Source organism: Engraulis encrasicolus, chromosome 24 (assembly GCF_034702125.1).
Source record: "Engraulis encrasicolus isolate BLACKSEA-1 chromosome 24, IST_EnEncr_1.0, whole genome shotgun sequence".
In the NCBI taxonomy this organism is placed as follows: Eukaryota; Metazoa; Chordata; class Actinopteri; order Clupeiformes; family Engraulidae; genus Engraulis; species Engraulis encrasicolus.
The window spans coordinates 26,562,132-26,574,524 of record NC_085880.1 but is presented as its reverse complement, the minus strand read 5'-3'; the positions used below and the strand labels follow the sequence as shown (position 1 = coordinate 26,574,524).

At 42.6% G+C, this 12,393-nt stretch overlaps 1 protein-coding gene across 1 annotated transcript; it reads right to left on the bottom strand.

Moving 5' to 3' along the window:
• Nucleotides 1-3,878: 3,878 nt before the first annotated feature.
• LOC134441002 (mucosal pentraxin-like) lies at nt 3,879-6,448 on the bottom strand. The gene is made up of 4 exons (XM_063191192.1): nt 6,394-6,448; nt 5,980-6,035; nt 5,727-5,829; nt 3,879-5,001 (listed from the first exon to the last, which is right to left on the bottom strand). Exons 2-4 carry the CDS (start codon nt 6,032-6,034, stop codon nt 4,476-4,478), a joined length of 684 nt encoding a protein of 227 aa, XP_063047262.1. The 5' UTR covers nt 6,035; nt 6,394-6,448; the 3' UTR covers nt 3,879-4,475.
• Nucleotides 6,449-12,393: the final 5,945 nt, after the last annotated feature.

The window sequence follows — 12,393 nt, the reverse complement described above, 5'->3', positions numbered from 1 at the left end:
CTGACATGGGGAGTGGTTTTGTTACAGGTGAAAGGATTCAAGACAAGGCTCCTGAGATAGTTATCAGTGGCATCATTTTGACATTTGTACACAACAGAAATTGTTTTCATTGGAACTGTGAGTTCCATTCACCTGTTCCTTACTCCTCTGAAAACACACAAACAGTACTCACCTTGTGAACCTTGTGCTCTAACTCAGTGAAGAGGCCAGTGGACACTCCAGATTTTTTCATTGCGAGTGGACATTTACCAGTGTTCATTAATGTTAAGCAATTACATTTTTGATGAATGAATGATTCCATAAATGGACTTGCATTAGATCAGGGATGAGCAACTTTCATGTTAAGGAGGGCCACATTTTTTTATCGCCAACATTGGAGGGCCACATGATCACAGATCTGTCTGCAACTCGCAGAGTTCGAGGTGCATTTGGTTGCTCACTGACTATATATATTGTTTGGAATGAATAGGAGTGTGCTCTATCGGTAAACAGTATAATTACAATGAATTAATTCAGTAGTGGTTTAAAAAAATCTTCTCATTATTTTTTAAAAGTCATGTTTTATCCATGTAAGGGCCACACTGAGTAAGGAGGCGGGCCGCATGTGGCCCTCGGGCCTCCAGTTGCCTATCCCTGCATTAGATGATAGGCCAATATATGGGTTAGCAAACAATAACACTTAAAATTGATAATATAAAGATAAGTTGTTTGAGAACTTTTAGCCATACTGTACAGTAGTCTGCCGTTTTACACACATTTTGGGGAAGCAGAGGAAGCATTTTTGTGGAAAACGTTTTCATTGGGACTGGGTGTCTCGACTAAGATGGCTCTTGTCAGATATACCGGATCTGGGTGGATTTTCAGAGTAGCCCAGCTCACCAACTCCCCGGCAGTCGTACCAATTAGCATTGCGGAATTTTCCAAGATGTGACGTAGTCAAAGTTTAAATGTAGTGGAGAAGAGAAATAGATGTGAAATGCGACAGTTGTTTCAGACAACAATTACAGCTTGTATACTGAAGGACTCACTCATCAACATCGATCTGTAATTTTCAAATCTATACTTTAAGGTAGCATGTCATCATGAAGCTGTTTACAAGCACAGTATGTAGATGTTTTTGAAAACGCATTGGTGTTAGCCTCTCATTTACACGTAAACAGAGTTTTAGTTGAACATTTCAGAACTCCGGTTTTAAAAATATCACAATAAGGGCTCTAAAACGCACCTGTCACAATGGAGTTGTTATTTTATCCACATGTCGTGTTTGCACGTTAACGAATACAATTATCTGCATTTAAAAATATCTGCATACGTGTAACGAGCACTTAAAGTGTAATTAAAAGGGTTTCTCCAATCACCGACATTTTTGATAAAACCATGTCTTCGGAGGGCTAAGCATATGGCCATGATTTCAGATGAATGTGGAACATGGCTGAGCTACATTCATCGCGATAGCCTGAACAGAGGATTAAAAGCAACTGTACTACTACATTCACGGAAAGGAAAACCTTGCTGTCTAGGGTGCTGTTTCCACGTAGCTGGATATTTCTATATGTGGATATTTTTTTCTCCTGCTTGTATTGGTTTTGCATTGGTTTTGGCCTTCCGTTTCCACGTAGCAGATATTTAAAAATCCAGGTATAAAAAGCAGGAGAAAAAAATCCTGTTTGGGGGGCTGAAACGCATTTGTTACAATGGAGGATTTTTTTATCCACATGTTGCGTTTACACCTAGCAGGAGAAAAAAATACCCTGCTAAAAAAATATCCTGCTACGTGGAATCAGCACCTAGATCTCAACTGCTACCATAACAAACATTTCATATGCTGCTTTTTCCTTCTTCTGCATTCCATCCTGTGGTATGTTACCACAAAACCTGTTGATCTGCATACATGAGGCCTATGCCTGATTGCCTCTACATGGGAACTTAGTAGGTAAATCGTCATCATCACAACATGTGTCAATGCATAATCCACTTCCTCAAGCTACTGTATTCTCTCGAGTCATCCTGCCTGCCGTTCTCGCTGACTTTGAAAAGTCACATAGGGGAGAAATTAACATTTCTTTACCATTTATCTTTACTATCTTCTATCTCAAAGACTGACTTTGCATTGTTTTCGCACCCGAGGAAACAATAGCCATTTGGTTTGACATCACTCTGGTTACATGAATACTTTCTTCACCTAATCCAATATTTTTGTTCATCATTTCGCTGTCGCGGCCATACGGTGCCTGCATTCCCCAAAAGATTTTTTTGGGGAATAGGTTACAGAGTGGGAAGATCTAGGAATACTGCCATTTTCACTACCATTGTTACAACCAGAATGGATTTGTTAACATCTGTCTCACAGCCAAATAGGCCTACGTCAGTGACCAGAAGAAAGTTGAGTGCTGTTACCGCACTCAAATGGAAGTGTTATCAACTGTCTGCTTCGAGGGAGTGACAAGAGTCGGTCCAGAAATTCTCCCCATGGTCCTGCCAGTTAGCCTAGGCCTAGCCTACTTATTCCACCAGCTACGAAAGTCAAGAGTGTGTGGCTTATCAGGCTACTTGCCAGCAGATTGTGTGCCAGATACCACCAAGAATACAAAAAAATGCAAGCTCACCCTCAAGCTCCAGAGAGTAATGCCACTCTTTTCTTCATACAAGCACTGTTCATATGGTGAACACAAGCCTCTAAACAGCTCACTGGGCATGGCCTCGGCGGGTATGGAGAAGCCTACAGCGGGGTGACTTCCTGTCCTGTCCTGAATCCTGGCATTGCAATCGGGAGTGATTGTACAAACCTTTAGTGAGACGTTGAGTGAGTTGACCGAAAGAGAACTAAAGGTCATGGTGGCTGTGACCCCGGTTCTCTGAGGGAGATGAAGGAGACATCTCACTAGACGACCCTTGTTGCCCACAGGATCAGAGGTTTGGTTGTCTTCAGATGAGCTCTGAGCATGCGCGAGGTCGGCCTGAGCCCCGGATTCGCGCAGCTCATTGGCCTGGCAGCATGATTGAAAGCTCTCATGGCAAATGTCATGCAAGGCGGTGCTACCCATAGTGAGATGTCCCGTTCATCTCCCTCTGAGAACTGGGGTCACAGCCGAGAATTGAGTTTTATGTATGTTGCTCTAAACACTTAAAAAATGATTTGAGCTGCTACTTTTCTATGTTGCCTGGACTAAAATCCACTAGTTTAGACTGATTCGATTCAATGTGCAGTGTGTGTGTGTGTGTGTGTGTGTGTGTGTGTGTGTGTGTGTGTGTGTGTGTGTGTGTGTGTGTGTGTGTGTGTGCGCGCGTAATGTTTGGAAATAGTTTTGTGAGTCGGGTACCTTTTGTGAGTCGGGTGCCTTTTGTGAGTGTTTATCTTTTATCCTTGTTTTATTGTTATTACCTCCGCCAAGGAGGTTATGTTTCCGGAAGGAACAAGTGATTACATTTTGGTGGTGATCAGGATTTTTTAGTTCTTCACCATTGCTAGCCTAGAAATCTAGATGCCCCTAGTGACCGCAAATTGAATTGCGGGACAGGGTGAATTTTGACATTCGAGTTTCTAACTCCACAAAAAGAAGGCAGAAAGACTTAAAGAATAAAAAATAGTCTGTAACATAGTCAAATGTTCTATCAAACAGCTTCCTTAGTGGAGGTCTGCACTCTCTGAGTGCATTTCTAGTTTTTCTGATTATATTTAGTTTGCTACATTGGTGCTCAGTCCCTCCGTGCAGACTTAAGCGCCAACTGGAAAGTTTGGCCCTTCAGGATGAACAAATAAATGACAGTAGTCATAATGAATGCTTGTATAATTTATTCACACAACAAAAGTTATAAAATTAATTATGATGATGTATACAATGACAACGCACTTTAAGGAGACAGTTGATTTGGGCTACTGCACACCTCTCTGAAACGTCTTTGGTCAGACCTCTCAATAATCCGACCATTTCCATTTCATATCTTTGGAGGTAACCTATTTGATGGTTCACTGATAAGTCTTAAATACTTGAAAGGATGTTGTTGGGTTTTATACCTGCTACTCGCTTTCTTTCATTCAATGGCTGCATTTAGCTAAAGCACATGGAAACCTTATTACTCCCAATTATACACGATTTACTCATTATTATTCTCCTCATTAATATCCGTAATCTGTGATGGCAGTTGAGAACATGTAGAGTAGGCTCCTGATTCGGCCTCAGAATTTGGCTTAGAATACCAGTCATTTGAATTATCAGTGGAATAGCATCGCATTATTGAGAGGTCTGAACAGTGGAGCTTCAGACAAAAGGCATGCGACTATTGACTTGAGTGTGTGCTCATTAATCAGAGGTGCAGATCTGAGAATTAAAGGCTGTAAGAGAAGATGATTCATGATTATAATTGGCATTACATGTGATAAGACGCTGATATTTTCTGGGTGAGCGTTAAGGATAGGAGGTCCCTAACCCAAGGCCTCACCATGCCTAGCAACAGCACTGTGATCAACAGACGGATCAAGACTGACCCTTGTAGCAGCCAGTTAGCTGATTGTTGTCTAGTACAACAGTGCCAGTGCTGATGAACTCAAGGGCCCTCCAGTTGATCACATTTCCAGGGGTGAAATTTAGGTCGTTGGTAAAGGCCTGGATCTCACACGGAGAGAGCACGTAATTATACATGTGGACATCAGTGATCATCCCCACAAATGACTGAGCAGCGTCAAACCCCCCATTCACAGAGTCCTGCTCTTGTCCCAATAATATGAATGGGCTTCCATCTAAGTTGCCTTGGAAACCAGCCCTCTTGGCACTGGGGGAGCCGTTGGTCCAGAGCTGGACCAGCCTGGAGTTGCCATCCCAGGTGCTGCACATGGAGTACCAGGTGTTCTGCTCGTTGGAGATGCCCTGAAATCTAGAAACCTGACCACGGGTAAACACGTCAAAAGGGCCACTGCTCGACACGAAGATCAAGAAGTCGTTGTCACTAGCACTGCTGGCCATGGAGAAGAGGCTGTAGCTAGGAGGTTGGTCAGTGAAGTACCTGGCAAAAGAAAACACCATATCTCTAAAAATCACTGTTGTACATTGCATGACATACAAATAAAACAAGAGCAACCAGAAATGGCAACCTGTGTGTGTGTGTGTGTGTATGTGTGTGTGTGTGTGTGTGTGTGTGTGTGTGTGTGTGTGTATGTGTGTGTGTGTGTGTGTGTGTGTGTCAGGGCTTGAAAATGGCACCTGCCAACCGGCCAAATGCTGGTAAACCTTGGCTGTGGCTGGTAACAATTTCAGAGTCACCAGGTAGCTCACTCTATGATATGACATATCACAATAGCGTATATTCTGCACTTTGCCCCTTTTGTATAAATTGTTTGTATTTAAGTTCAAGAAAAATCTCAGTTACTCAGTTTCTATTTACTTGTTTTATTTCTATGTTGAAACCCATGCACTCATCTTCTTGCTTTAAGCACCTCATCTTCTGAGGTTAGATGTACAGCGTCATGATTTAAAAAAAATGTGGCTAGTAGAACAGCTGGATGGCTATTGACTCAGGAAAACCACTAGCCACAGTGGCCGGCCAGCGAAAAAGTTAGTGTGTGTGTGTGTGTGTGTGTGTGTGTGTGTGTGTGTGTGTGTGTGTGTGTGTGTGTGTGTGTGTGTGTGTGTGTGTGTGTGTGTGTGTGTGTGTGTGTGTGTGTGTGTGTGATTGGTGCATGGGGGCCAGGTCACAGAAAACAATACTATGTTTGCACCCGTCAAACCAACCTGAAGCAGACTGTTAATGATGTGAAGTTACTTCCTGTTGGCAGGAGCTGAACACGAGCAGTTGCAGACGCCTCAGGAAAGACAAACATTTTACCTGATAGATCTGTTTGGATGATATTTATTAGTACAAAGTGATGACATCAGCTGTTGTCTTGTAATACTGTATGTGATGTGGCAGTATATCTAAACAATATCTCTATCTTTACTGTGGTTATACATTTGAATCAAAAGTAATTTATCTTTACTCTCTTACCCATTGGAACAGCACAGCAAGCTGTGAAAAGGAGGCTCAGGATAACGTGTTTCATCCTGCAAGAGAGACAAATGAAAAAAAAAGTATTATTATTTTGAAACAGAATAAAAATTCACAATGGTGTGAAGGGATACATGTTATGGTCATGCTGATGCAGATGCTAGAGATGCCCGAAGACCATGGTCCAATACCAAGCTATAAAATTAAAGTTGAGAGTCCGAACACTTGCTCCCGTTTTGCTTTTTGTTTTATTTACCCCCCCCCTGTCTTTACTCGCTTCTACCTCACCACTACCAAGCTATAATGCACTTTCAAATGGTAGGCTAACCATATCAATGGCTGTGTAAGTAAAATTATGCCTTTTTAACCATTTGCTGTTGAAAATCTCATTAATAACGAAATACTTCCACTCACTTGGCCTACGACCTGTTGACTAGGTGAGGATCTCCAAGCACGGGTTGCTTCTGCTCAACTCCAATAACCAGCACCAGCCCAGTGATGTTTTATAAACCAACTTGGCAAGTGGGAGTGTTCGGCCCCATTCTTGAAAACAATGGATGTAAGAAAATTGCGCAATATAACATCAGCATTTAGGGGAAGGAAACCTTGGTCTTTCTGGTGTCAGGTGCCAACAATACTACTACACTGAGTCACCATGGTTCACCTCTTTCCTTCTTCGTGAGTGACAGGTTGTTTTTTGGGCTTCGTCGGAGTGTGGAATCAGGCCCATTGTTTGCTGTAATGCTTTGACATGTGAGGACCATTCACTAAACAGGCATGAACGACAAAAAACATCAGTAGCAGCATTTGGTTACATATGGTGTGCATATTCAGTCAAGGCCAAAAGTTTGATAGTGCTTGAGAATCCTTATACAGTATTTGTTATACATATTGTGGCCCCGAGGCCCCCTGGACTGAACTGTGTGTCAGGTTTCCCCATATAATTCCCTTTCTTACTGTGTCTATATGTGTGTGAGAGTGTGTGAACCTGTGCTTGTGTCTGTATGCGTGAATGTTGTTTGCCACTGCGTTGTGTGTCTTCTCGAATTCCGTCAGTGTGTCAATCAATTTGGGATGTGTTCTGATTGGGGGGAGGTGTCCTGGTGGGAATAATTAAGGGATTAGATAAGATGGGCCCCACATGGAGCGAGGGCCCCACTTTGTTGGTGTGATCCAATATCAGTGGCCTCACGAATGTAGACACACACATACACACACACACACACACACACACACACACACACACACACACACACACACACATTGATAACGGATGGGGTATTTGATCGGAGTTCTATGACGTTTACTAACTTTTAATCTAGGCTGAGGACATTTCAATAGAGGCTAGATGTGTTTGTAGTTTGTGTAGATTTTCAGATAAGTTTGTGTTTATTGTTTTCTGGGGGACACTCCTATTGCCCCATATAGGCTGTGAAAGGGTAGGCAATTAAACAGAAAGAGAATCATTTGAAATGGCTACAAGTCAGTGTTACAATATCATTATACCCAAAGTAGAAAGAAAATGTGATTGCAACAATATTACATGTTTCATGATTTGTCTTTACATAGAACCAGTAAATACAACAAAATAACGAATCACACACACACACACACACACACACACACGCACACGCACACGCACACACACACACACACACACACACACACACACACACACACACACACACGCACACGCACACGCACACGCACACACCAACCTTAATATCTTTGTGGGCCCCCCCTCTGACTTCCATTTATATTAACCCTAACAATAGCTAAAGAATGCTGAACTGTGCCCAAACCAAAACAATCCCTAACCCTACACTGTCAGTGAGGTAATGTTTTTACACTTCTACTTTTACCAGTAATAACAAAACCTCTCCAGCAAAAGAGGTGAAAACATGTGGGGTCCAGGATTTGGGCCCCACATGGAGTGAGGGCCCCACTTTGTTGGTGTGATCCAATATCAGTGGCCTCACGAATGTAGACACACACATACACACACACACACACACACACACACACACACACACACACACACACACACACACACACACACACACACACACACACACACACACACAGATCAAAGTTCACACAAGTTCACACATCCATGTTTACATAAAATGTTTAGGCCACGTCTGCACATTACAGACTCTTGTGATAACACATACATTGTACACAGTGTGGTGTTTGCATAAAAGGCAGCAATGTGGAAAGTATCTCCATCATATACAAAATATGCAGACATGTGCCTCTGGATGATGAAGGGGGTGAGGACAGCTGTAATTTAATACAAGAAAAGGCCATAACGAATGGCCCACTCTACAAAGTGAAACACAGAGTCATGTCATGGCTGTTTGAGCAACTTAATTTGACACTTGAGTGTATTGTGAAATGAAGACAATGTCTGTGTCCTCTATCTCTTCCTTACTGCCAGAGACTGGCACAATAGGTGTGTGGGTGACGGTGAAGGTTTTACAACAAAGGCTGATGATAGACATCTGTCTGCACCGGCTGTCTGGCCTTGTGCTCCCTGACTTGTTTTTCCATGACGACGTCCATGCTTGATCAGGAGATGTCTGAAAAGATTTGTTATCAACAAGTATAGACTCTATGACCAAAAAAGCGTTTCAATGTCTGCAAATGCAAACGCAAATCCTTGTTTTTTTGTGATTCAAACCACATTTCTTGACAAGGTAGACTATGTTTCAAAACACTATTAGCCTATCAGTAATCTACGAATATTTGATTGGTAATGTGCAGTTAGTTAAATGGAGACCATCTCCTACCAGAAGACTCTTTCTGATTGAAATCAGCTGATTAATATCTCATTTCAATTGAGGATCGAGACCAAGTAGAGGTTTTCCACCTGTCTTTGAAACTGGTACTTTGCTGTGGTGCTGCATGCTAACACATCTGGGCACATGCAGGCTCCGTGTATATGACGGCCTACAGTAGGACCATGGGGACCCAGGCTCAAGACCCAGGGTCAACCATTTGGACACAAGGTAATTTCTCAACCCTACCCCATCTCTCTCCCCCAGTACTTCGTGTCTGCTCACACTGTCCTGTCTGAATATGGGCGAAAAACCCAAAATATCTTTAGAAACGGGTACTTCCAGAAAATTCCAGTTCTTGCCAGAGCCTGAGGCTTCCCCTAACCCTAATGTCGGGGATTTCCCCAAGAGTGAAATGCGGTGCTGCTTTATGGCTTCGCTTCTTAGGACAGATACACCGTGCGTGTCTTTGAATACCATTTATGTCTTGGAAAAAAAAAAACGGAAGCGCTGCGTGGATCCAGATCTTTTGACACGGTTGCTCTAACAGTGTGTGGATAAAGTTGACATCAAAAAAATGAAGAGCAGGAAACTGTGGCACTCCGTTTTCTTATTTTTAATAGTACAAAGGCAAATAGACTATATGTCTTATCTCTAACTTCTACACCACGATACTATATAATAGATATATCTGTCAACACTCATTTCTGGTCATGTTAATCTTGTCTGCCTCAACTCACAGAGTGTTTTTTTGCACATTTGTCTACCCCAACTCACAGCATAAGTTTCTGCACAATTGACTTGAAATGTCCATATCCATGTGGGCATTATGTGTATTTATGTAAGTTACTTGACACTAATTTCTCCCCGGGGATCAATAAAGTTACTCTACTCTACTCATTCATTCCCTTTGGTCATTGTGATCTCATTGCTTACAGTTGCACTACAGCACAGACTACTGTATGCACAACAAAATTGAAGCTCTGATTTTTACATGAAGGGTTGCATGTTTATGATGTCAACTTAGGATAGATCGGATAACTTGACCACTACAAGTAATATTGCGTTGCTGTAATTAATTTTGAAAACGAAAGACTATCCTACACGCAAAGCTTTCAAAACCCTATAGTGGCTCCCAGAGAACAAGAGATGCTGTCACTGTCACATATAATTAGATAGTAATTAAAGAGGTGCACGTCTACTGTCTTCTTTATAATTTCTTCTTTATCAATGTTTTATTTCATGCATTTTATTTTACTTTATTTTCCATGAGGGTTTTTGTATGCTTTGTCTGTTTTTGTTTTGTGTGTTTTTACACAGCGATGGAAAGTCCAAATAAATGAATTTCAACAAATCAATATGCTTGCTTACGCATGCCAGTATTCCAGTGCATTTACAATCATGTTGTTGTTTGTGGATTGTTTATGGAGGCTCATTTGAACCTACTGCCAAGACAGGTCACTATTATTTCTAAGACTTCTCATGCTTCCTGAGAAGGATGAGAAGAGCTGACCTCCCCACCTCTGCTCTCACCACCTATTGAGAGCATCCTGACCAGCAGCATCAAAAGGCATCAAAAAGGCGCTACAGAGGGTGGTGAGGACAGCAGAAAAGATCATCAGGTCACCCCTACCAGCCATCCAGGAACTGTACACTTCACACTGTTCCAAGAGGGCAATGAACATCATCAAAGACACATCTCATCCAGCACACAGACTGTTCTCCCTCCTACCATCAGGGAAGCGGTACCACAACCTGCTGTGCTGCACAAGCAGACTGAGCAACAGCTTTTTTCCACAAGCCATCAGACTAATCAACACACTGAAGAAAACCACACGAACATTCCAAGGTCACTGGATGATTTCTTTCACCATGCCACTGACACTTTACTCTTGCACCTTGTATACAGATCTACACTTTTCACTTTACTACTATGACCACTGATTGTACTTCTGCTGCTATGTGTGCGTGCGTGCGCGTGTGTGTGTGTTGTATTGTGCGATTGTACATGTCTATATCAGTATGTTAGTGCTTGAAAAACTGCACATGTGAGTGTGTAATGTATTGTCTGTGTGTATGTGAATGACAGTGTCAGAGAAAGAATTGTAAATTCATGTATGAGCAGGTTAGTAGTTTGTGTGTGTGTGTGTGTGTGTGTGTGTGTGTGTGTGTGTGTGTGTGTGTGTGTGTGTGTGTGTGTGTGTGTGTGTGTGTGTGTGTGTGTGTGTGTGTGTGTGTGTGCGGTGTGTGTGTGTGAGAGAGAGAGAGCGAGAGAGAGAGAGAGAGAGAGAGAGAGAGAGAGAGAGAGATTATTGTCAGTGGCTTATTTAAATGTTTTAGTTAAACTGCACATTGGAGACTGGTCAAACGCTATTTCAAACTTCTGTGCTAACCCTGTTACATAAATTTTTGACAATCAAGTACACTTGACTTGACTTCCTGTCGACGTAATAATTATGTCTTATGTCGGCAGGAAGCATTTGAATTATGTTGGCAGGAGGCAAGAGTTATTACGTTGGCAGGAAATTATTACATTGGCTGTGCTATCACTTCTGAACAGGCTCTCCTCATTCTCTCTCTCTTCTTGTTTTGCTTTCTTAGGCATTCAGCTCTTCTCAGCGTTGCCAGACGCAGCTTGATGTCACCTTGCGGTGCCTCAAGTCCTTTCCTCCCCACTTCCGAAGCCTTCTTCCACTGTTTTCTCAGGCACCTTCTTTCCTTCACAAGCCTTTCAATCTCTCTTTGCCTCCTGGACTTGGGATGAGCTAGTTCCTTTTGTACCTTAAAGTGCTTGCTTTTGACTGCGAATCTCTCTGCCCCATATCTACAGATGATTTCACCAATCTTGTCCAGCTTCTTCTCTACATCTCCTTTCCGCCCCTCCTCCGGGAGATGGACAAGGTCTAGGTTGATGGTTTCCCACTCCTTCTGGCAAGATTCAGGTCACAATATTTGATGCTTTCGTCCCTCTGCGGTCTGTGTCTGGATGGACTCCGGGCTGGCTCACGTCCATAGGTGGATCCATACTTGGCTGAGCTTCGTCTGGGGTTCTGATGCCTTGTGGTATGTGGTGATTCTCCTGCCCCTGGGCAGGGTTGCCAGATGAGGCTGATGATTTCCAGCCCAAAAAATGTTCAAAATCCGCCCTAAAAACCCGCCCAATTCTATTGATTTATATGGCAAAAAGTGGGCAGGTTTTTCTGATAGATGCCATTTTTACCCGCACACGGCCATCCTATGCAGCCCAATTGGGCGGGATTGGGAACCAGCCCAATCTGGCAACACTGCCCCTGGGCTTCATTCGACTGATTTGCCCTACCTCTGTGGAAGTAGTGGTCAATGCAAGGCCCCTCGTTAAGCTCTATCAAGATTTATTTTTCCTACCCTGATGGATCTTGAAATTCTTCTCTGATGTTATTCTAGCAAGAAGAATATAGAATTACAACATGCTGGTAGTTCCTCCTACAACCAAAGGCCTTGTGGTGGTCAAATGATTTTTGAGTGAAAAAGCTCTTGTCTCAGTTATGCAATCTGTAGCAGAGATTTGAACAAAAACATGCTCAGACATCAGGAAGGTTTGTTTGAATGATGAAATTAAATTTAGGAGGTGGGAAAAGGTGGCATTGAGAACCAG